Source organism: Fusarium oxysporum, chromosome VIII, assembly GCF_013085055.1.
Source record: "Fusarium oxysporum Fo47 chromosome VIII, complete sequence".
Taxonomy (NCBI): Eukaryota; Fungi; Ascomycota; class Sordariomycetes; order Hypocreales; family Nectriaceae; genus Fusarium; species Fusarium oxysporum.
The window spans coordinates 2,190,924-2,214,724 of NC_072847.1; the positions used below are offsets into that span (position 1 = coordinate 2,190,924).

The 23,801-nt window shown below is 50.1% G+C and overlaps 10 protein-coding genes across 10 annotated transcripts; 6 read left to right on the forward strand and 4 right to left on the reverse strand.

The window, feature by feature from the left end:
- The first annotated feature begins 397 nt into the window (after nucleotides 1–397).
- FOBCDRAFT_229745 (uncharacterized protein) lies at nucleotides 398–3,287 on the forward strand. The gene has a single exon (XM_031188226.3). It carries the CDS (start codon nucleotides 579–581, stop codon nucleotides 2,976–2,978), a length of 2,400 nt encoding a protein of 799 aa, XP_031035491.2. The 5' UTR covers nucleotides 398–578; the 3' UTR covers nucleotides 2,979–3,287.
- Nucleotides 3,288–4,195: 908 nt separating this feature from the next.
- FOBCDRAFT_48908 (ferric reductase like transmembrane component-domain-containing protein) lies at nucleotides 4,196–6,811 on the forward strand. Its single transcript, XM_031188224.3, has 3 exons — nucleotides 4,196–5,052; nucleotides 5,181–5,381; nucleotides 5,448–6,811. Exons 1-3 carry the CDS (start codon nucleotides 4,564–4,566, stop codon nucleotides 6,513–6,515), a joined length of 1,758 nt encoding a protein of 585 aa, XP_031035489.1. The 5' UTR covers nucleotides 4,196–4,563; the 3' UTR covers nucleotides 6,516–6,811.
- A 722-nt stretch (nucleotides 6,812–7,533) lies between these two features.
- Nucleotides 7,534–9,224, forward strand: FOBCDRAFT_229751 (uncharacterized protein). The gene is made up of 3 exons (XM_031188221.3): nucleotides 7,534–7,832; nucleotides 7,906–8,795; nucleotides 8,849–9,224. Exons 1-3 carry the CDS (start codon nucleotides 7,749–7,751, stop codon nucleotides 9,117–9,119), a joined length of 1,245 nt encoding a protein of 414 aa, XP_031035486.1. The 5' UTR covers nucleotides 7,534–7,748; the 3' UTR covers nucleotides 9,120–9,224.
- On the reverse strand, nucleotides 9,225–10,019 carry FOBCDRAFT_229752 (Yippee/Mis18). The gene is made up of 2 exons (XM_031188220.3): nucleotides 9,724–10,019; nucleotides 9,225–9,653 (listed from the first exon to the last, which is right to left on the reverse strand). Exons 1-2 carry the CDS (start codon nucleotides 9,820–9,822, stop codon nucleotides 9,420–9,422), a joined length of 333 nt encoding a protein of 110 aa, XP_031035485.1. The 5' UTR covers nucleotides 9,823–10,019; the 3' UTR covers nucleotides 9,225–9,419.
- Nucleotides 10,020–10,324: 305 nt separating this feature from the next.
- On the reverse strand, nucleotides 10,325–12,163 carry FOBCDRAFT_188077 (uncharacterized protein). The gene is made up of 2 exons (XM_031188219.3): nucleotides 11,346–12,163; nucleotides 10,325–11,286 (listed from the first exon to the last, which is right to left on the reverse strand). The coding sequence occupies exons 1-2, from the start codon at nucleotides 11,942–11,944 to the stop codon at nucleotides 10,578–10,580; spliced, it is 1,308 nt and encodes a 435-aa protein (XP_031035484.2). The 5' UTR covers nucleotides 11,945–12,163; the 3' UTR covers nucleotides 10,325–10,577.
- Nucleotides 12,164–12,787: 624 nt separating this feature from the next.
- FOBCDRAFT_278217 (tRNA-splicing endonuclease subunit Sen15) lies at nucleotides 12,788–13,195 on the forward strand (the record flags this gene model as incomplete). Its single annotated transcript, XM_031188218.2, has 1 exon — nucleotides 12,788–13,195. The coding sequence occupies one exon, from the start codon at nucleotides 12,788–12,790 to the stop codon at nucleotides 13,193–13,195; it is 408 nt and encodes a 135-aa protein (XP_031035483.2).
- A 34-nt stretch (nucleotides 13,196–13,229) lies between these two features.
- Nucleotides 13,230–14,734, reverse strand: FOBCDRAFT_297308 (chaperonin 10-like protein; the record flags this gene model as incomplete). Its single annotated transcript, XM_054706523.2, has 7 exons — nucleotides 14,573–14,734; nucleotides 14,440–14,494; nucleotides 14,238–14,384; nucleotides 13,626–14,187; nucleotides 13,542–13,570; nucleotides 13,380–13,472; nucleotides 13,230–13,326 (listed from the first exon to the last, which is right to left on the reverse strand). Exons 1-7 carry the CDS (start codon nucleotides 14,652–14,654, stop codon nucleotides 13,230–13,232), a joined length of 1,065 nt encoding a protein of 354 aa, XP_054562498.2. The 5' UTR covers nucleotides 14,655–14,734.
- Nucleotides 14,735–16,166: 1,432 nt separating this feature from the next.
- FOBCDRAFT_205377 (uncharacterized protein) lies at nucleotides 16,167–17,181 on the forward strand (the record flags this gene model as incomplete). The annotated part of the gene is made up of 3 exons (XM_059609149.1): nucleotides 16,167–16,347; nucleotides 16,587–16,689; nucleotides 16,785–17,181. 3 exons carry the CDS (start codon nucleotides 16,167–16,169, stop codon nucleotides 17,179–17,181), a joined length of 681 nt encoding a protein of 226 aa, XP_059467763.1.
- A 1,173-nt stretch (nucleotides 17,182–18,354) lies between these two features.
- Nucleotides 18,355–20,417, forward strand: FOBCDRAFT_48935 (uncharacterized protein). The gene is made up of 2 exons (XM_031188198.3): nucleotides 18,355–19,875; nucleotides 19,958–20,417. Exons 1-2 carry the CDS (start codon nucleotides 18,518–18,520, stop codon nucleotides 20,073–20,075), a joined length of 1,476 nt encoding a protein of 491 aa, XP_031035463.1. The 5' UTR covers nucleotides 18,355–18,517; the 3' UTR covers nucleotides 20,076–20,417.
- On the reverse strand, nucleotides 20,353–23,503 carry FOBCDRAFT_252372 (uncharacterized protein; the record flags this gene model as incomplete). Its single annotated transcript, XM_031188185.3, has 6 exons — nucleotides 23,370–23,503; nucleotides 22,933–23,228; nucleotides 22,664–22,874; nucleotides 22,296–22,609; nucleotides 20,650–22,207; nucleotides 20,353–20,436 (listed from the first exon to the last, which is right to left on the reverse strand). The coding sequence occupies exons 1-6, from the start codon at nucleotides 23,385–23,387 to the stop codon at nucleotides 20,353–20,355; spliced, it is 2,481 nt and encodes an 826-aa protein (XP_031035450.3). The 5' UTR covers nucleotides 23,388–23,503.
- Nucleotides 23,504–23,801: the final 298 nt, after the last annotated feature.

Here is a 23,801-nt window from a genome sequence, read left to right on the forward strand (position 1 = left end):
TGAGGGATGAAACCAGGCATGGGATATGCACTGGAAGGGTAAGACAATCAATTGAACGACGTTCGTCGAAAGAAGGTGGGAGTAAGGTAGTGACGGAGCGGAGGGGACGAAGAAAAAAATTGGACGGTTAACGCTCAAGTTGTGGTGGGTGCGGCGGCAATGGCCCGGCATTGCATTGGGCCCGGACACTGGAAGTATCCGGTGCTGAACACGCGACAGTGACGGTACTTTAGCCCTCCGGTGCCTTCTACGGTTAAACAAGGTATAGCCCGAGTAGAGAATATTAGGGCCCCGAAGCCGGTCGACCCCAGAGGGATTGACGGCAGCGCTAGACCAAAAGTAGATGAATGTAAATATTGGCCGATCTCTTTATGCTCCCTACCAACACAACACAACACAACACAACACAACACAACACAACACATCTTCTTTGTCTTTAAGTATCTTCAATTCTTTCTTTTGCTTGTTGATACAATCTTCAAAACTCTCTTGGGCATCTAATATGTTTCTTGTTGCTTTGTTATTACTCTAATATTAATTCAATTCAGCTACTTCGATGTCACCCGAATGCATCTACTATGGCTGATCTCCCATCCCCGTCAGCCCATTGTTTAATGAAGGGAGATCGCAGCAACCACCAACAAGATTTACAGCCTTGGACAGCAGCAAGATGCCAGCGCCTGCTACGGCAACTTCAGTGTCGTCTAGTTGCTTTAAGAAAACTGGTTAATGAGGCCCGGCAACCAGCTACAACAACAACAACCCGCACGAAACGAACGAACACCGAGAATGAACCAACGAAGTCGTCAAAGCGAGTGCGGCACACCTATGGAGGACGCCGAGTAACAACATCTCAGTCAAAACCAAGCACTTTGCCTGTGTCGACACCGCCGCGCGCATTTCGCACTCTCGGCAGCATGAAGATTGAGCGTAGTCCTCCAGGAGCTGGACGACTCGGGTTCTCGATGCCGGTCATGCGCAAGTTCAGATGCGACAATTTGACCCCTGGGACTTCACCCACAAGCTCAAAGCCGGCGGCTACAGATTCAAAATCGCTAGTTACAGAATTGCAATCACTCCGCCGAATTGTCTCGGATAGTGAATACCGCATATACGATGCCATTTTCAGCTGGCTGCATTGCTTGCTGACCTCAACCGAACCTCTCTCCCAAACAGCACACCCGAAGTCGTTGCTAGGAATGTGTCTTCGCAGGATACCAGATGCGATAGCCGTGATAGAAGAATGGGATCGTCAGACTGCGGCAAAGGAAGGGAAAACTTTCAAGTGGCAGTCATCCAAAGCATCGGCAGAACTCTACGATCAACTCGAGGGGTTTGGTACTTCAAGTCTGGGTTGGAAGTCTCTCAAGATTGTTGTCCGTGCGCATGCTTTATGTCTCTTGGCAACTGCTGTGACAGAAGGTCTCCTCGAACCTCCGTTTGTACGACTGTTGGCCGATCTTTGTCTCAGTCTCGACTGTAAGGCAGAAGCCGCGAGGCTTGTCTCAAGCCTGAGGCTTCCTTTGGCAGCACCTCGTGGTACATCGAGCACCTTGATCGAGAGCAGTACGGTCCAGCCTCTAGGAGTTATAGTAAGAAGCTTGCAAGGTCAGGGAACAATCGGCCCATCTTGGGACTGTCTCTCGAACCTTATCAACACCAAGAAGTTGTCTCTGACCTGGCTGACATCACGGGCGTTTCAGTCAGTATGGATGCGAGGAATTGAAATCCTGCTACATTCCAGAAAACCTGTGCCCTCGGTCGTTGAGTTTTTGTGTAACGCTCTGGACCAGCTTCTGTTGGACAATGGTAAAGCAAAGGAGACAGAACAGCCTACAGAAGATCAGACACTGATCAGTGTTCTGGCCGCAATGACGGCAGCGATATGGACATTGGGTGTTGATATGAGTGATGAAGAGACTTGGAAAGCTCACGCCATCCGACGACTGCTTTTCACACTCGAAATGTGCGTGACACAGCAACGAACTCGTCGTGGGGCGTTTCGAAGCAGCGGATTTTTGACACTCGTTTTAGCCCGATTCTTGGCCACGAGTTTGATCGACGGGAAAGTGGGCAGTTTATCAGCGAGGAATCTGGCGATTTACGACTGTGTGAAACCGTTGACAGCAAGAAACGGTTCCCCAACTCAACCTCAGTATCGACAAACTCTTTTGCTGGCCTGCTCTGTTGCACAATGCCGGGGACAAGCATGTGGCCTGGCTTGCCACGACGTCTTGTCTGAGATTCGTACATGTTTAAATGAACTGAGGCTGCCTGGTTGGTTTCAAGAAGGTCTGGTGTCCGACGGGGCGTTTGTTTTGGCACAGAAAACGAAGGACCTTCGAGATGTTGCTTTTGCTGAAAGATTTCCCACCGCTGGCAAGGGAACCCTCGAAACAAGCACGATGTTCTCGGGCTGGAAGTGGGAGGAAGGGATTGGCGAATGGGTTCTCCCCAGCCCCGGTAAGGAACGAGGAAGCGAGCTGAGACAGCAAAACCAAAGTCGAGACGGAACGAGCTACAGAACAGGCACAGATCGTCGACCAGATAGTCGAGGCCGGACGACAGGCCTAAGTGGGAAGACGGGCCGCAATCTCAGGCGCAGAAACGACCAAGATAGCTCGGTGGGAAGTGACAAGGATGCTGGCAATCATGATGATACGGACGACACCGACAGGGAGGATGAGAATGATACGAGCGCAACCAGCATTACGGATATTGACGAAGAGCAAGACAGCGGAGATGAGCTTGGCGAGTGTGCACAGATGGTGGACTACAGCCCCAGGAAAACATTGGGACGAACACATGGTAACGGCAGCGACAGAAGCAGTAGCGGAAATATCAAGACCGTGAAGAGAGTCAAGCGCTTGCATATTGCAAGGACCTGGCAGGAAAACAGGCCTGATAGAGTCGCTGTAGGAACATCATTGGCAGAGCCGGGAGGAGGCAATATGGATGACGAACTCAGCATGCTTTGAGCTTGAAAGAGATCGTACTAAGTTAGGATGTAGGGATACGCAATCACTCTTTTAGAGTTTCGATTTACGCCTTATTTTTTGTTTTGCTTTTTCGTTTTCTTGGTGTTAGCGGCCAGGATCACATATGCACATGTAATGAATTCGTCTCAGTGCTCGTCTCAGGCTTTAACTGGAGAATAATCCTCCGCCTCTCAGGAGCCGCAGAAACGGTTACGATAACATCGGTCATGGTGGGGCATGAGGCACTTGAAACCGCCATTCGATGTCATTGCTGGGTCAGGCTGGGTTCGGCTGGGAACAATCTCTAAGAGACTTGATCTGCAAATGAATGGTCCATATTTTCACTGTACAGTATGTTTGCATTGCCGCTGAGCCGCGTTCAGTTGGAACTGGACAACGCACGTCCTTGTGAGGGCTACAAATGGAGTGTCCTCCGGTATAAGAGAGATGAAAGACTTCCAAAATTAAAGTATTTATCGTAAAAGTACTAAAAGAGAGTTTAAAATTAGCGGGGCGTTGAAGTTTTAATATGATGGATGATAATCCCCTAACAGTCACTTCCTTACACGCACTCGAACAGCCAAGAAACTGATTACCCAGAAGCTGGGAAAGCCCTTGTTTCAGAATCCCAGTTGTGCCCCGCGGTGCTAGGATATCAGATGTCCTTCCGCCACTCGGAGCCAGCGCCACAGTCATCTCCCATGTTCAATGCATCGTGTCCCGCGCAATTGCAACGCAGACGCTGACTGGGCCAGTTCACTCCAGTTCGCTAGTAGAGCCGCCGGGGGGTTCCTAGATTGAGTCCAATGACAAGGTCAGATCAGGCAATCTCGAATGCGTCGATGAATATCTTGAAACTAGATGCCCCTGAGACTAGAGGCTAGGCCCAGTGGCCTCGCAGCTGGCCCCAGCTGTAACTCGCTCACTGCCGTAGAGCAGCTAGCTGGTCACTGCAGACGGGCCTCTCAGTGGGATACTCAGGGATAGGAAGCGGGATAGGTACAGCTGATGGACTGGGCTGCAAATGAGAGAGCAAGGGACACTGCATGGCGACTGTTTCTACGACAAGCCTACACGCGGCCTTGAATATGATCTGCTTGAGCCATGATTGCCGGGGAATTTAGTATTGACCCAATTTATCTCGCAAAATACCCCCTGCTGGTTCTTAATACTATCCCCTCGGCCTCCGCAATCGTTTTTTCAAAACTCTTCCTTGCCTTGTCTTGTTTCGTCAACCTTGACGTCTTCAGTCCATTCCTAAAGAAGGCGTAGGAATTGTTTGTTTCGGAGCTGGTTTCCATTCAGACACACACTCTCTGTCGTCCATTCATTCATTTATTCACCCTCTGCTGTTGTTGGTGTTGTTGCTGCTGCGGCTACATTACGGTCCCTTGGCCCCATCACTGTCGACAGCGCCCTCTCTCTTCTCTCTTCTTTTTCTCTTCGCCGCCGCTTCTTCGACCATTCGACTCGATTCCTCCAGGGGAGGTTTTTCTTTTCTAAATCTTTCACTTCGACACCTCGATCTCATTTTTTCTTGGTTTTTTTTTTTTCTCTCAGTCTTTCCCTTCTTTCTTCAGTCGCAATGAGTGCCGGAAACTCACTGCTGCCGCGAGGCGGTTACGAGCTCACACCTGAGCAACAACTCGCTAAAGAAATCGCCGAAACCACCAACGGAAACCTCTCCAAGTACCTCATGATCGTCTGTGGTGCTGTCTCTGCTGCTGTTATCGTCTGGAAGGTCTGCGAGCGAATTATCCGACTCACTCGACATGTTTCTTGTTTGAACAACGACAAGCAGCGCTACTTCGCTATCCCCAACCAGAAGTTCGCTGCCCTGAAGCGCCACCTTCTTTACGCTCCCGTCTTCAGCAAGCGCCACAACCGCGAAATCCAGCTAAGCAAGGCCATCAACGTTGGAACTCTACCCACCCGTTTCCAACTACTTTTCCTCGTGTCCTATTTCGTTTCCAATGTCGTCTGGTGTGTTATCGACATCGACTATTCCGCTGATATGGCCACCGCCTGCGGTGTCATTCGCAACCGCACTGGTGTCCTCTCAACTGTCAACATGGTATGAATTGAATTGAAATGCATTTCATTGCATATTAAGGATCGCCAAGCCAATGCACTTTATAGTGCTTGGCTTAGGTTGTTCCAAACCTCATATAGTACATGCCACTAACCTTACATCCATTTCAGGTCCCTCTCTTCCTTCTGGCTGGACGAAACAACCCTCTCATCCCCCTCTTGAACATCTCCTTTGACACCTACAACCTGATCCACCGTTGGTTTGGCCGTATTGTCATTCTTGAGGCTCTCGCTCATACCCTTGCCCACTATGGTAAGAACGGTTGGGTCTTCACCCCTCCCGCGGGCAACTTTATCCTTCCCGGCTTTATTGTAAGTCACTTAAATGACATTTATTAACGTCTATCATGTAAATGAAATTTTACTTACACTTTCTAGGCCACATGCTCCTTTGTCTTCCTCGGCATCCAGGCCTCCAGTCCTCTTCGCCATGCCTTTTACGAGATCTTCAAGGCTCTCCACATCCTCGCTGCCACCGCCGCCGTTGTGGGATTGTACTATCACTTATCCGCATCCCCTGGTCTGTTCAAGTGGCTCTGCTACGTTTATGGTGTGATCGCTATCTGGAGTTTCGACCGAACCTATCGTATTTGGCGTGTCATTCGCTCCCACGTTGGAGGTTCGCGCTCCCGAACCATTGTCGAAGCCCTCCCTGGAAATGCCGTCCGATTGACCATGACTCTGGCTCGCCCCTGGAACGCCGCCCCTGGACAACACGCCTATCTCTACATGCCCGCCATCAGCTACTGGCAATCTCACCCCTTCTCCGTCGCCTGGTACGATGGCGTCGAGGATGTTAAGAGCGACCGATTAGCTACTACTAATCAAGATCTTTTGGCCATGCAACAACAACGAGTTTCTTTCATCATCCGAGGTAGGACCGGCATGACTGACAGCCTCTACAAGAAGGCAGTCGCTGCCCCTGGAGGTCGTTTCGAGACAAGCTGCTTCGCCGAGGGCCCCTATGGTGGACACCACTCTTTCGACTCTTACGGTACCGTGGTTCTCTTCGCCGGAGGTGTCGGCATCACTCACCCCGTTCCCTATATTAAGCATCTTGTTGAGGGCTACTCTGAGGGCACTGTCGCAACTCGAAGGATCTTGCTAGTCTGGACCATTCAGACTCCCGAGCATCTGGAGTGGATCCGCCCCTGGATGACTGAGATCCTAGGCATGGACAAGAGAAGGGATGTTCTACGAATCATGCTCTTCGTCAGCCAGCCTCGCTCGACCAAGGAAATCCACAGCCCCTCGTCTACTGTTCAGATGTTCCCTGGACGACCCAACATCAACACTCTCTTGGGTATGGAGCAAGAGCACCAGGTTGGTGCCATGGCTGTTACAGTCTGTGGTCCTGGCGCTCTCAGTGATGAGGTTCGCTTGGCTGTTCGAAACCGCCAGGATCGATCCCACATCGATTTCATCGAGGAGGCGTTCACGTGGTAAGCTTAACAGCGGGTATGAGGTGTTTGGGAGTTTTGGCATTTCCTGGCCAGTCCAGTCCATAGTTCCCAGCCATGAGCCACAGCACTGGCTCTTATTTCTGTACTCTGAGAGTTTTTCAGGGATTCGGATGTTTCCAGTCCATCTTTGGACATCTTGCGAAGCAAGGCTCAATTTTGAGATCAATTTCATGTATTGTACTTTAGATCGAGGTGTATCTACGCTCCTTTTCTGTCCTTTTGAGGACCAGCACTCAATAGCACTAAAACAAGTAACGTCCATGAGTGTGTCTTGTACTAAATGTGACGGGATTGATGAATAAAGGTACAAAATTTCATCAACAGCAATAAACGTTACGGTCGGGTTGACTAAGTTTGATGAGGACGTACTCATAAGGAGGTGTTGTTGGATGACAATAAGACAAGTCTTTGTTCTCTTTCTCAAGTTGTAAGGGCAATAGGGTTGAGAAGTTATTCACTTGCTGTTCAATAGTCATCCACCAACACATAGTACATTATCCACTATTTGCACTAGACCATGTTGGATCTGTGTCTGAACGTGACATTGATCAAGTGACTTGTATGCCATCTCGGCAGGTGACCGAAAGCGCTGACTCTGATCTCTGGAGATCGCCGTCATTTGACCCAGCGCTGAGACACTCAAACTCGTGTTCCCTGTCGAAATTGGACATAAAAGCTCTTAACAAATATGGATGCGAGGCTGGAGTTGATGGCAATTGATCTGAGCAGGGAATGAAGAGCCGATAACAGCTTTGTGAATTGTGATACGGCAATAATTATGTACATGTCACCCTCCGAGAAGTCTGGTGGCTGGGATCTCGCTTGTCTCGCTGCGACCCGCATAAACTAAACCCGGCTCTCCACCAAAAATCAAAAGGTACATCGACTTGGCTCGAGCATGTACCTCGAGGTAACGCGTAACGCGTAGCACTCACAAGAGGAGACGTGAGGCGTCGGAGATGGATCTAAGGGCTAATGCAGGGTAGTGCATGCATTTAGTGAGGTCAAGTGTCTCAACCCTGCATTTGCATCCATCTGTACTATGGCTACGTACCTCTACTCCGCCTTCTATTAGGTTGGAGCTTATCAACTCTTTGTTCTTATCAGTTCTGGCTGACCTTCTCAGCCGTCTCATCCCCCATCTTCCACATTCACTCTTTGAATAACATCAACAACCACTGAAGTTTGGCCGTCGGTAATCGGCCATCTCTTCAACATGGCGTCTAGAAGCCTCATCCCATTTCTCGTAGCCATGATGCTGCTCACAGGTGTTTGCAACACCTTGTTGACCAAGTATCAGGTATGACGACATGCGCTGCGCATCCGCTGTTCCGCCATGTTAGCAGAGCTGTAACTGACTCACCTCTCCATAGGACAACCAATGTGTTCGAAACTGTGGTCCCGATGACAATCCAAGGAAGCGCGCTTTCTTCAACCAGCCGGTTCTCCAAACCGCCCAGATGTTTATCGGCGAGATGGGCTGCTGGCTGGTTGTTGGCCTCATGGCTCTCTGGCGACGGTTCAAGGGTTCTGCACCAGAAGACCGAGGCTATCAAGCTGTTGATACCGAGGAAAATGGCGATGCTGAAGCTGCGCCCCAAGCCGACGATCGCACTAAGCTCCTTCACACTGGCCCATCCATCTTGAGGGGATACCGAGTTGCCTTGCTTGCTCTGCCCGCTATTTGCGACATCTGCGGTACCACGCTCATGAACGCTGGACTTCTCATGGTTGCTGCATCCATCTACCAGATGACACGAGGTGCTCTCGTCTTGTTCGTCGGTCTCTTCAGCGTCGTCTTCCTTAAGCGACACTTGCACCTCTTCCAGTGGCTATCCCTCGTCGGTGTTGTTCTGGGTGTCGCAGTCGTTGGTTTGGCGGGAGCTATTTGGCCAGATGAGAAGCCTGAGAACTCCATTGGGCAGCCCGAGGAGGACTCAGCTACTGACGGAGGTCTTTCAGACGCTGCCAGAGCCATTGTGGGTGTTTTGCTTATCGCTGGTGCCCAGATCTTTACAGCCACTCAGTTCGTCCTCGAGGAATATCTCCTGGAGAGATCTACAATTGACCCAATCAGAGTGGTCGGCTGGGAGGGCATCTTTGGTTTCAGTGTTACCCTCCTTGCTATGTTTGTTCTGCATGCCACTATCGGCTCCACTGAAGCTGGCAAATATGGATATTTTGACATTGTCGAGGGCTGGCGCCAGATGACCGAGAACAAGCAGGTACTCATTTCTAGCTTTCTTATCATGATCAGCATTGGGTGAGTATCTTGTCGATCAGACTTGGATAACCAAACACTGACACCGCTACTAGTGGCTTCAACTTCTTTGGCTTGTCTGTTACACGAAGCGTCAGCGCTACTTCTCGATCTACCATCGACACTTGCAGAACCCTGTTCATCTGGATCGTCTCCCTTGGCTTGGGCTGGGAGACTTTCAAGTGGCTCCAAATTGTCGGTTTCGCCCTGCTTGTTTACTTCACCTTCTTGTTCAACGGTATCGTTCAGCCTCCTCTGGAGTTCCTCAGAGTCCCAGATGAAGAGATCGAGGAGCTCTTGCCTGAGGAGCCCATTGAGCACCGTTAAGTGAAGCATTCTGTGCTGCGACACTACATCATATCATGTTGCGCCAGAGTTTTGGAATCATCTGCATGTTCGAACGGCGTCTAGGTTTGGAGTATAGGATTTAGTCGAATAGTTTATCATATTGAAATTCAGCTCCAATGGCTAAGAAACAAAACTATCTCTGGTTTGTCCTTGTCATGGTCAAAAGCAGTGTGTAGGCCACCCAAAAAAGCAGTCAACGCCTGTGCATCCGATATCCAGATAACGCCTGAGACAAAAGCAGCCAACGAGCACGCTTGGAGGTGCCTCGACTACCAGGCCTCAAGTAACATTACATAGCAGCTCAGCCTCGAGAATAAACTTGCCCTCCTTGTACTTCTCTGAAGATTCGTATGCCTTGTCGTACTTCCATCCAACGGTCTCCTTGCACTGACGGCATGTAATATCACGGACTACGTGTCGACCGGTCGTCATGTTACGTTCGTTCGGAGGACCCGTCTCGATATTGACGACGTTGTGAAAGAGGTAGGCCTTGCCATGTTGACCACGGAAATTCTGGTACCGGCATCAGCGGACACGAATCTACAGGGGAGTTAAGAGGTTGGAGAGTTTGAGAATAACATACACGGCTGATAATATCCTCATGGTTAGCAAGATGGGCCTTGCATGTCTTGCAGCCATAGATCTTGCTGCTATTCAGGTAGGTGTTGTAAGCCAGCCCCATGATGCGGGGCCCTGAGGCAGACGAAGGGTGATGCCAAACTGAAACAGTATTGGAGGTGTTTATATACTGATGTTGCGCAAAGTTGAAGTTGTCGAGATGTACCGTGAACTTGCTGCGTGTGTCTAAGTTGAGAAGGGAAAGTTGAAGGAACAGTGGAGATGGCTCACGATAGGTCACGGTAGGAATGGCACGTCATGAGGCCGGAGTTAGCTAATGCGGGTACGTCCCTCTTTAATAGTGAGGCGGAGGCCGGGGTTAGGTGAATGGAAGCGGGGTCTGCCTACTCCATCAGCCATGTAATAGTCAGATAAGAGAGTCTCGGCCTTACTGAGATAAAGTTGAAATGGCTGTATATCACAGCCTTCAGAAAGCCTCATAGAGCCTTGAATGATGTCTCGATATCCATTGTTGGTCTAGTTTTCATACATTTGGCGCAGCAGTGAGTAACCGATGAGGCCAAGGAAATCATCATGAGAACTGGTAGCCTCATCGAGTGCAGTTTGTCACATACACAAACAACCATTCATGAACGTACAGATCACGAAGAATAGCTAAGGTAGGTAATTTGATATTGTATCCCAAATTATTTTATATATGCACGATATGGTTACTCTATCGGCAAGCTCACACCCAACACCTGTTGCTACTGTAAAGCGCACATGCATGAAATCAGTGAAACCACCCATTACAATCATTAGCCAACCAAGATTTGCCATTTACGCCTGGACATGTCGAACAGATACGCAACCAGAGTATCACTTCTTTGCCTTTTTCTTCTTCTTTGCTTCCTCAGCAGCCAAGTCTTTGTCCTTGATATTGTTGTAATGCCACACACCACGTTCCCGGTCTTGTTGTAGTAGCTTCTGGTCTTCTTCTGAAATGGGGACACCTTCAATGCCCTTAACTTTCTTCCCCTCGAGAAACATGACAAGCCCTCCAATGGCCGCGACAATACAAGCCAGTGCTACAAAAAGACCCGTAGACCAACTGGGACGATCGTAACGGTTAAGGCCCCACATGAATCCGGACAGGACGCACTGCAGAAACGTGTTCCATACCATCAGCCAGATGACGGCGTCCATTCTCGTGATGGGTGTTGGCGGGGCGCGCACGCCAGTCAGCGGAGCGTCGGGGATCTTGTCTTGGGGAAACGGGCAGGCGAGTGATGAGGCTAGTTCAGGCACAGACGAAATATTATGGGGCCCTATTTGAGGATCAATCTGATCGGACCCTGGGAGACGGAACCATCCTCGGTGAATGCCTGCCAATCGTCGAAGGGCAACCTCCTTCTTCTGGAACCGATACTGAAGCAGGAAATACAGATCACGGAAGCGCCATGGAGCAAGACCAAATCCTGTAACACAGAAGAGAGCATTCAAAATCTGGGAGTCCCACTCTATCCACTTGCGCCTAGGGGAGTTGATGTCGTTGCAAGTCGGAACACACATCGCGGGTGAAGCATTGCTAGATAGCTTGTCAGCATGGTTGGCCTTGAGCAAGAGAGATACAAATCATTAACTTACCAAAGCAGCAAGAAAAGCATTCCGCCCCACGCAACGACGTTCAGACCGTATATAGTAACAAGAAAGCCGGTTGGTGTTCGTACATAGTTCCAGAAAGCGATCAGTCCAAGTTTCGTCGACTGTCCAAACGAATGCTTTGGTGGGAAATGATATCCATTGTCGAAAGGAGCCGCGGCGGCAGGCTCACCAGTCAAGTTTCGCCTGGGGGACGCGACGCTTGCATTCGCCTTCTCTTCGGGCGGCTCTTCGTTGACAGCTGGGAATGTGCTCTGTCTGGATGTGTCCCCAAGGGACTGGCTTGTTTGCATCGGTATCGAGGTGTCTGATGGCCTTCGCGCCACAGTCTGTCGCGAGAATATGGATGCTGCGATGGTTCCTGTAGCGGCCATAAACCCTTCAGGGGGGCCGGAAACTTCGAAGCTTTGGGAGACTCTGCGGAGACGACCACTCAAAGATGAAGAGGCCGCTGGACGATTCTCAACGAGAGATGAAGAGTCGGCGTTTATGTTTGTATGGTTGGGGTTTGGTGACGCATTATCGAGGCTTGGAAAGGGTTCGGTATCTGTGCCATTATAGGAAGGTTGCCCAGAGTTTGTCATGGTGGCTATGCGACTTGGCGACCCTGGATCGGGCGCCTGAAGAGCTGTAATTGAATGACGAGTATTAATATTGTGTGCAATTGATGCTTGTTTCAGTGAATCAAGATGTCTATACAGGTACCAAGATATAAATATGTAATGAGAGAGAATGGAATGCGATTGTGATCCACATCAACGTGCCTAGCAACGGTGGGACTTGCCCATTTATCTAGATCCTCTCTCAGGGTCTAATGCCAACGTGGATAGTGGATGTCAATCACTACCGAGCTACTTCGTACAACCTACCGTAGGTGTCTAAGCACTGAAGCTACTGACGGGGTTCACGGCAACGCCGGGGGGGTCATCATTTGTCAATCATTGGTCAATCACAGGCAAAGCGAAGTTCCCGCTGAGACACAAAAGTCTAAACGACCCTAATTCTCATGAAACATGTGAATAAACGAAAGTTCACTTCGTTCTCGTTCAATCATGAAGGTCCGTCGGACGTGCATATACCCACTCCCCACTCTTCAAAGGTATTGCTATCCACCTTCAGTCGATCCACAAAAAAAAAAGTTTATCTTTACCTCTCCGTACAAGGTTTAGAATCTCCATCAACCTCTCTTACAACGGGGTTTCAGCCATTCAACGTTCGTTCGCTACTGTTGTGACAATCCTCGCCAATTTCTCAAGCTCGGATCTTTCTTTTTGTGATCGCAGAGCCGCGCCTCGCCTTCATACGCATATTCGGCTTCTACGCATACACTGCCTCTTGGTCCTGATCCGTATCAAATTTCATCACTCGCCTCCCTTGGCACTCATTACGTGGACATCATATAAGGGTCAGCAATATTCATGCTCGACATGGATCCCTCAAGTGACCCGGTTTCAAACGTCACTTCAGCAGTTGTATACAACCTGCAATATCAGCATGATTGGGTCTCCCTCAAAGTCCATGAAACGACAGCTCAGCGACCTCTGATCAGAGGGTTGCCGCCGAAACGGCTCTACACCCACCCTGATGACCAGATCGCTGCTCTGGAACGTGAGAGGGCCACCGGAGAGCCTCTGGATCAGACCCCAGAGCTCGAGTGGGTGTTGGCAGTGCATCCCGAAGAGAAATGGTGTATCAAGAGATTCTCCGAGATATTTGACTCCATCGAGCGCAATGGCCCGCGAGAGAAGAGGCTTGTTCTGGCCATCGTGCATAACGATTCCACGGTTGTCTACTATCTAATGCATGAGGGCATGGTCAAGCCTCGACAAAACTAATCGTCGACATCTTAATCCGGGCTTGTATTTTGCGTTACAATGTGAATACTACTTTCTGCGTCTTACGCTGCTCAAAGAGAGTGTATCCTTCTGGAGCCTGTGCGAGCGGCATGATGTGGTCGAACAAGAAGCTTAGGGTGATGTTAGCTGTTGAAGCATCTCCAACGGTAACTCAAAAACTCACCCAATCTGGTCTTGCTTCTGCTCCAGCAACTTGAGGGCTTCGTCAAAGACGCTGCGGACTGGGCAGCGACCCATCTGCACTCGAATGTTTTTTCTGCAACAAGGTCAGCCAGTCAGTTCTCTTTTCGGACTAATACACAAAGCATCCCAAGGCGTTACATACGTATACGCATCGTCGCCCGTCCACGGAATCTGCATTGTGATGTTAGCTCCTGTCCCTGGCCAGCATTTTGTTCGGGTATCATACCTCCTTGTTGTGGACACCAATGCTACTAATAGCACCAAAAGGTCGCACGATATCGAATGCAGTCCTCAAAGCTGGGGGCTGGCCAACAACTTCAACAACCATATCTGCGCCTCGTCCTTCCGTCACCTCCTTTATTCTAGCTTCCAGCCCTGTTCTATCTGTCTCAAAATTCAGGGGCTCTGCACCCAGTTTTCGAGCTTGCTCCAGGCGACTGTCGACACTATCGATGGCAAAGAGGTGGCGAGGCTTGAAATGGGTGGCTGCTAGGATAGCACAAAGCCCAACAGGGCCACAACCTATGACGACTAGTGTGGCATCTTGAATGTTCTGGGAAGGGATCAATTCTGCGGCGCTCTTTACACCATAGAATCCGGTGGGAAAGATGTCTGCCATGAGAAGGAGAGCCTGGTCTGAGATAGTCCCGGGGGCCTTGACGGCAGTTCCATCGGCCATGGGAATCCGAACGTACTCGGCTTGTCCTCCGTCAAGAGTTTCACAGCCGAACAACTGGCTTTCAACGCAACGGGCTGAGCAACCATTGTTGCAGAAGAAACAGTTGCCGCTGCAGTTTCTTATGAGCACGAATACCGGACGGTGGAGGAGAGAGCTCACCAGGAAGCTGTAAAGGGAGCAACGACCTTGTCACCGATGTTGATTGTCTTTACAGCTGACCCAATTTGGACGACCGTTCCGGTGAACTCGTGGCCCATGATGAAGCCAGTATCTGAAGGCTGATGACCACGGTAGATGTGAAGTTCCCTGGGGCTCTAGTTAGCAAATGGGACAGCATTTTGAGGGATGATGACGCCCTTACGATCCACACAAGCCAGCGGCATAAACTTTGATAATGATATCCCTCTCATCTCGAACTATATCGAGTTAGCTGTAGTCGAAATAGCCCTCATTCAACAATGATGAATCTGAAGCTAGGTGACTCGTCAACTTACTCTGAGGCACTGGCCTATCCTGCACTGATATTTTATACAGACCATCGAAAACCACGGCCTTCATGGTTGATGGCAAAGACATGATGTTGGTTTACGGGTTTGTAAAGGTCATTAACGATGATGTGAGATCGGCTTAAACAACTGACTACGCGTATAGTTGCCTGTGTTGGCGCAAATTGTGCAGCAAACTCCTCGCGAAGGGGGCTTGTTGCTTCGAAAGAAACACCAATTGAGTTGTTGTAGCTTCACTCAAAGATCAAATACATAGTTTTGTGAGGACCGAGGTGGGGTTGCGTGTTCCGCCATCGGCGGAAGATAGCAGGATTTGTGGTATCCGTATTGTAGTGGGGTATCATGATAAACCTGCAACTACTCTGCACGTTATGGGTTGAAGTTTGAATGTGACGTGTGCTTGGACTAATGAAAGTTCTCAATTCGTGACCATGAAGGCGATAAGCATGGCATTTATAGTCAATAGGGTCTGGAGAACTACGTAATATGGTTGGCGACCCATGGTGGCTACTTAAATAAACCTTTAAGGCTTGGGATGAATGCTACTGTAGCAGTTCCTCTGGGCCAAATTCGGTATCGGGTGGTTATGAAACGGGACGTAGAGGAAAGACCATGAACTGGACCCAAGGATCTGAATACTGTAATGAGTTAGATAGTATTAAATAGTCGGATATTGGTGTCCTTAATGTTGAATGCATTATCTGTTAGTCGGACTTATAATGGTGGTCATTAATAAGTACTACTCGAATCCATTGTGGTCTTGCAACTTCTCCTGTGGTCGGCCAACTACCATGGGGTAACGAGTCAGTCACAGCAAACTTCAGGCTAAGACTCGGGGCACCCTCGACTAGGCCTAGACAGTTCATTTGAGTGTGTGCCTGATTAACGAACAAAGCCAATCATTGGTCAGGTTAGAGGCTGACTGACACTTCTGCTCAATTTCGATAATGGACGGGAGGGAGCTTTAGAAGCATGTAACCGTGATGTGACAGATTCACTGCGTCATTTAAGTCGTGAGTTTCTGTCAGATTTCTAGAACAAAACCAAGCCCCATCAATCAATTGTTTTTCTCCTTAGTTTACCTACGTACCCTGCTACTGTACCCAGGTAAGCAAGCAAGCACACATCGAGTCCTCGCTTATTTTACCTTACTTGTTATTGCATTGAAGGACGGATAGCCAAGGGTGCTCGCTTGCTTGCTTGCTATCAGCTCCCGCGGCCGGCAACGCAGAAGCGGTGATGGCATGGTCATTTCAGTTCCAGGATGACAGAGCCGCTTTTTGTGGGAAAATTGCGGAGGGTCCAATGACAACAAAAAACGGCCCTTTTTTCTAATCTTGCGACTCAAGAGAGCCCCAGTCGAGACACAGACAGTGCGTGATATAATCCGATACACGGTAGCCGAATACCCCACAACCTGAAGGGGCACGCACTTTGAGGTTACCCACTTTTGTCCAAGTGTCCACTTCCCCTCGTCCTGCGGCTGGGGCAGTCTCCGGGGTCAGCCAATCAGACTGCGATTCATAGAGCGGGACAGTCCGTCAGAGGGCGTTGAGTGCGCGAGATATTTATCTGACGGACAATGTCAGACGAGGCGGCTCTTTTTGGCTCGGCACAGATCATCACGCCTAAATACTTCCGAATGATCACGAGGTCAATTTCGAGTCTGCCAGATGAGAAGATACCAACGATGAAAAGGACAACAAGTCCAAACGACGAGTCGGACACCGTTTCGAGGCTCACTATCTTACCTGACATACTAAGTAAGTCTTTGCCCATTCGGCCTCGTGCCAATGCATCACACACATGTCGACACGGCAGTGGACGTTGAGGCTTAGACGGGTGACCCCAGTGGGGTATCAAGAGAGGGGGAGGGAGGCCTCGGCGGACGCATCCTGAATTTTGACCTCTCCTTTTGCCCATGACTTACTTAAGACTTGAGTCTGTAGCGAGCACTCCATATACCTGAGACAAATGCGACAATATAAAGACAAATCTCCAGTGAGAGGGACTCTCGCTGCAGTTCAAGGTGAGGCTCATTTTGTGGTACAAGTGGCATCCAATCCATATCATCGAGGCCAGTCCGTCCGTCACACAACCTTCATGTATGTCGGTCAAGCGTGCATAGGTAATAAAAGAGGACTCAATAAAGGATCTCGCTAAAGACACACTACTTTGGAAATGATCCAATTACTCACAGAATTACCCATAATGGCGCTGCCGGGTGGCCTGCACTAGCACAGAGGAGCACCAAAGTCAACCATTCAGCAGAGAGACTGCTCAGACATACGACGGACGTACCGCGTCCTGTTTCTGTCATTAAAATTTGTGCCCGCCCTAGGTCCCCGAGTCCGTCCAGTCCAGCCAGTCCAGCCAGTGAAGGTCCAGGTCCAGTCCCCAGGTTCAGGGCTCAAGGGCCTGCCAGGCCAGCCGCAACAGCAGAGCCCCATCTCGGACCCCCCTGTCCTCAGCCGACCTACCACATGTTACAGATAACCAAGGGCCGAATATTTACCACCTTTTACCCCATCCCGCATCTTCCCCATGCCATTGCCAATGCCATGCTCCTGCCGGCCCTTGAGTTTGAACCCTTCTAACCTTCCTGGGACCCCAGCCCCGGCGAGTCCTCTCCTCACCCAGACCCTTCCCAGGGAAAGTTCTCTTCCATTCTTTCCCACTCACTTCCAGTCCTTCCTACCTAATTCAAGCATCAATTCGGGGCGTAGCTGGCACTGTGTTGCACTGTACTGTGCAGTAATGCCCGTGCCCATTTTCCGTGTCTTGTAGCCTCCCCCGTCTCCTCTAAAATGGACTGCTCCTCAAACCCCGTAACAGGGTGTCAACAAGTGGAGGCATACTCCATACTCACTAGGAAGGAGCAGGACTATGAGAAGTAGTAGCCTGGGCAGGTTAGCAATGTACTGTACATGGACAGATAGGGCTCCAGCTCCCAGGAATAAGGTAAACTTAGTAAATACATTCAATCCCCCGGATTTTTTACTTTACTCCGCACTCTTCCTTCTGAAATAACTCGGTATATCGAGATTGCTCATACGTATCTGGTTCCCGCTATTCACCTCTCAGCTGTTACCTTAATCTTATACATACGGCACGGCACAGTACCTCGCCTCATCTGGCTGCTGTGCTGTACATACACACATACCTACCTACCTTAACTTACCTTACCTTACCTTACCTTACATATCGACGCCTCAGGTTTGACCTCGAGGTTAATCTTGCCAATCAAAGAGTCCCTTTCCAGTATCATCTCACTCGGTCTTACTACTGGTCACATCCCCTGGGTCAAACGACAACGGAATATCTAGCGATTCAACTCCGCTTCTCTTTCTGTGTGTGTTATCGCGCAAGCGCTCATTTGGGCGACTATCATATCGACAAAGGCTGCACTACATCCCCCAAATAACGCGCATTACCACGGCTAGATTCACCACCGTATTTAGCCACGCTCTTTTCGCATTCAGCCTGGCACTTCAAGTTCACCGCATTTACGCCGCAAATCCCACCTAACCTGCGCTTACAGCCATACTCGCGACTCACATCCGACCTCAACCTGCCTGGACGACTTACCGACGCCAAGAACTTTACTGTTCTCCTTTTGACGCCGCCTTGGTGGCATTTGTTGCTCATGCTGAGCGACCAACGTTAGTATACGAATATTCGCTCGCAAGTCGTCTGCCCAGAGCTGTGCGCGCACATCTGCTTCCAATTCCACGATATCATTATTCGACCACTTCTTCTTTTCGCATCCTCCGACTCACCAAGCTTTCTTTGGTTGTGCAGTTACCGTTCAAGTCGCACCACGGCCATTCACCAGGTGCAAGATCCCGCCGACTGATCAAGAGCTCCCGAACGCTTTAAACCCCCCCACGAGGGGCCATGGCGAGTTGAGCAACCACCGTCAACGCGACAAAGATGACCACAGCTACGCACCACCAGCACCAACCGCCACAACCCCATCTCGGCTTCGTCGTCGATACATACGACCCGGATGACGTGGTTCCTCGAGGAAGCCCTCTCATGACCCCGCTTCGTCCAAAGCTCGAGCCGTCTCCAAGTCCTCCCCCAGATATTCCTGCAGCTCAAGTCAGTCTGAGTCCCACCTCTATCGACGGTCGCGGCAAGTCTAATCGCCACAAGGTTCGTCCCACTTCTGGGGATGCTGTCCTAGTCGCATATCTCGACAATGGACGCGATCCCGATATAGCACGAGAAGCTGCCCGCGAAAGTCTTCCAGGCGACGAAGACTCACCGGATGAAGAGCCACGGCGAGAACGGGCCGTCGACGGCAATCTCATGAGCGGGCCTCTGCTCCAGCACCTGGCCGCTGACGCTCTACAGGCTGCTTCTATTGCGACAGCACCGCCGTCTCTCGCCGCCTCGGTCCCAAAAACGATCCCCGATATATCTATACCGACTGGGCAGCTTTCTATCCACGACGAGCCCTCGATCAACGGTTTGTCTGCACCGCGATATATTTCCGGTAATAGAGTCACGTCACCACTGATCTCTTCCTCTAATGGACCCTTGCCGCCGCTTCATCATGCAGTTCGCGCACCAGCAGGCGAGTCCAAGGAGACTCTTCCATCACAGTCTCTCCCGTCTCTTCGTTCGACTTTTGGTGAGCTCCGAGACTTACACCCAGAGCGTCCATCCGAGCAGGATCTTGGCCGTGTCCCTCCAGGTTTATCCTCCACTTTCCCTACTTCTCCAGCTGCAAACTTAGGGCACAGGTTTAGTTTGAATACTAATCTCCCGTCGTCGCCCCGTTCACCACCAGATGGATACCGAACACTCTCCCCTCACTCTGCGCCAAGTGCTAGTATGCATTATTATCCGACAAATGGTAACCACCCTCGCGCTCCGACCGAATACAGTAGTAGCAATGCTGGCGAGACTCCGAATACCGATCACTCTGCTTCCACCCCTGCCACATCAACCTCAATCAACTCAACCTCAATTACTGATCGGATGAGTATTGATGGGATCACACATCCGCAGCCTCTTTCCGGCTCGTATACGTGCACTGTTACTGGATGCAATGCGGCGCCTTTCCAGACTCAGTATCTCCTCAACTCTCACATGAATGTACACTCATCTATACGGCCACACTATTGTCCAGTTAAAGGGTGTCCAAGAAGTGAAGGGGGCAAGGGCTTCAAAAGAAAGAATGAAATGATAAGACATGGCCTGGTTCATGACTCCCCAGGCTACGTCTGCCCCTTTTGCCCTGATAGGGAACACAAATATCCACGCCCAGATAATCTTCAGCGGTATGTCAATTAGCTAGGCCATATCGGTGCTGCAGCTAGATATGCCCCCCCGAACTGGAGTAATGATGCTGACTGCTCCTAGACACGTTCGTGTCCATCATATAGACAAAGACAAGGACGACCCGCAACTGAGAGATGTACTTGCTCAGCGACCAGATGGACCTAACCGTGGTCGAAGAAGACGCGGCCCACCGGCGTAAACGACTGTTGTAGGTTGGCATACGAACCTGGCTGCTGAGAGGGGACGCTGAACGAGCACGATTAACGATTTACGCCAACCGAAATGTGATGGGAAGCGCTCTTTGCTTTGGCGTTATATGTATGAGTACCTGGCGATTTGACGGGTCGGGCGACTGAAGGCTTCTCGCATGTTGCCAAAGGTCATTGATTAAGCGGAGTGAGGATTTGGAGGTACAGACAAGGCGTTCAGGATCTCAAATACCCGGTTGGGTCAGATTTCGTTCAATATTTTATTTTCTAGGAGTATACCACTTGCGCCAGTGTGGCGTTGGCTAGCGAGCGTACACCTTGTTCGATTCTACCTTCATATTCAGCATGATACTGTGTTGAACATATTTATTATTTCTCTCAGTCGATACATGTATCCATCTTCTCGTGCTTCGCATTTGGATGTATTTGTCATGCGATATATGGACCCTACATACGTGTGCTCAAATTCACTGACTGGCACAGTGACTTTGGCTAGACGAGCGCCCACGGCCCTATATTAACAGGTCCATCACTGTGAATCTCTATCTCAATACACTCTCCTACCTGAGGTGCGCCCATACTCTCAATCACTAACCACATGCCCTCCCGCTGTATCCTGGCTGGCTCCATGTCAAGCTCAGGGGTTCGCACGATTGTTTTGAGTTCTTCGTATTCGCCGTCGCCTGAAGTTGCGATCGTGATTCGCTCAGGATCCCATCCATGAGCCACGGAAAGTCGTACCATCAGAGTGGATGAGGGCCGGTTACTAGGATCGAAGCCCGGGCTCGTGACGCTGCGCGCCGTGACACTCATTCGAGTTAACCAAGACGCCGATAATTGTGCACGCCTGACTTCTTCACCGTCTGAGAGCTGGAAAGGGCTCAGTGTCTTGCGGAGTCTCCCAGCAGCATCGGCGGGTACGGGTTGTACTTCCACGTTCGCCATGGATGAAATGCGGAGGGCAAAGTCTGCCAATTGGCCTTGATCGAAAGTTGAACACACCACAGTATACACTCCAGCATCAATTTGTGGAATGTTGACCACAGCACAGCCTCGACGATATTCCCCAGATGAGCCCGCAAGATCCCGAGCCTTGAGTGTCTGCACCCGCTTGCCCTGGGACCAGACTAAATCGATATGCACATGGATATCCTGCATATCTGTTGACAATAAGACAGATAAAGGCCCTGCTTGAGCAAGTGATAGCTTGTACTGGGGGTTTGTAGCGTAGGTCGTGCAAGCTGCACTGCCTCCTGCAGTCCTCCTGGTCCACGAGCCAGCGATCTCCCTTGTGCAAGCCATTGCGTCTTCAGCTTCTTTGACTGCAAGCTGATGTTGGGAGAGGAATGAGAGAGTGAGGGTGTAGTCTGGTAGCGGGAACTCGTGCTGATCGACAACGATGGTATATCGTCTCCCTGGGCTCGTGTTGAAACGAGCGAGAGTCTGCGGAGAGTCGACATAAGGTCCACGATAGACATCACCATCGCTTACTTGCACCCTGTGGCCGTCGTTTTCAAAGACGAGAATGCTCATGTAACCAAGTTGTCCAGAGACAGCTGCCATTGAGTCGGTCCTGTTCCGAGCAATTTCCAACTCTTCGTCCACAAAATGTCTACTCACGAGAATCCACACTGGCCCGCCAGCTGGCGACTGGAGTGAGTACTGTGGGTTGCGTACCAACGACGAAGACAACTCCGGGGGAGGCATGTGCCAGGTAAAGTGATGATCCTGACGATGGGGGAATAGAGCAGGGTTCCAGTTTAGGTACATGGACTCGAAGTGTTGAAGGACATCTTCCAGGGTCATCCAGAAAGAGCCAGCGACTGAAGGGGGAGATTTGTGTTGAGGCCTGGCGGCATATGGGGTTGGCGATTCGGCATCAAAGGGCTGAGGAATGCCTCCTTTCCAAACCGGTCCGTCACACCAAGGGTTCTTGACCAAAAGCCTCCGGCTGTCACCGATCATTTCAAGATCCATGATGGCATAGTCGTGCTCTCCAATAAGACCCAGGATATCCTCTTCTTCGGCAGAGATTCGACCAGTACCCAAGGTGACCACCACGTTCTCAGAGTCGTGTGCATTCTTGATTCGTCTCCAGAGCTTATCAACTTCTAGATCTTCTCTATAAGAGCAATTGAGAGGTGAGTCCACGTTGTGAAGCAAGGTTATGGAGATAGCGTATGTGAAGAGGGATAACAAAACGTGCTCACCTTTGAAGAAAGATCTGTTCCGGGATCCATCCAGTAAGAACCCACAAGTCTGTGCCTGAGTTACTCCCCGGAAAGTCATAGCCTCCTCTAACTTTCAGATATGCCTTTTCTAGGAGTGCAGGCCAAATCAGTTGAGGGTTGACTCGGTCAACAACGTAGAGAGTTCGGTCACTGATGGAAGATGGAAGCCGCTCATCGATCACAACCCGACGGAAGCACCCATTGAAGTATAGTTTCAAGACATATTTGCCAGAAGCAGATACTTTAGGTATTCCCTTTGCTCTGTCAAATGGATACAAGATGGACGAGAGAATCTATTGTAGACTATCAGCGGACGCTCTTTAGCAGTTCATCTCAATACGCCTTACCGACTTTCGACCAGTCAAGATCTTCATAGCGGCACATAAACTGGCGACCACAGAACAATCCGTGGTCAGATCTTGAACCAGGTCACAACCGCTACTTGAGTTCATGAAAATGTCGTCGTCTGCTTCGACATGGTCGTGTAGGTCCCTTGGACGCTTCCATCCACCAAACGTAGCGATCTGCCTCGGTGACAGTGTGAAGGTTGCATTATCGCTATATCAAACTCAGCCGAAAGCTACAACAGACTGGATCAGGCAGGGTTTCCGTTTACGTGAAAGGCTCATCGCCAGGGAGAAGCTGGAATTCTTTATCCGAGGGTTCTTTTGTCCATGGGGGAAAGAGATTAGAGTGAAGTTTTGAGGTTCGTAACAAGACGCTGGGCGTTTGAGTGAGCTCAGCCTTGAGCTTCTCAGCCTGAGCAATGAGTTGTTGGCATTTCAATCGCAAACGAGTGGCATCCTTTTTGGTCGAAGCCTCTCCAGCAGCTCGCATGTACAGCTCTGCAGCCTGAACAGCATAATCGAGGGCCGCCTGGCCACTCGATGTTTGGATGAGAGACTCAGTGGCCTGTGATATGGATATAGGGTTAGTTGACAGATGAAGCTATAACGAGCGATGATGTAATCCGCATCGAGGATCGCCGATAATGATGGCACTGGTACTGAGGCAGATAAGAAAGATAGGGCACGCGTCTTGGGATATACTGACCTGAGCTCTCTTCTCCATTTCTGTTTTACTGAAACATGGCCTCAATCATTGCCAGGCTTGACTGATTGACGTTGACAATGAATGAATGACTCAAGAAAGCACTCCAGAGCACAGAACCCCGCGGTGGGGGCTGATGTTTGCTGCGCCCAATACTTTCTCCACTCAAAAGAGCTCTGCATCGACAGTTGAGATCCAATACCATAAGTATCACTGTAGTAGGAAATATTTGGAAAAACTGCTGAAGAGAACGAGATAACTAGGGTATTCAATGTCTTTAGATACTTGCTTTGTTTGTACGCCATCTGGTCCAAGGTTCTCTCGTCTCATATGACTTACACTTTTTAAACAGGCCATTTAAGCATTTTTAATCCACGATGTTATAGGGTACCTTATCTCGAATTGTGAGCAAGTCTTATGCAACAGACGTTGTCT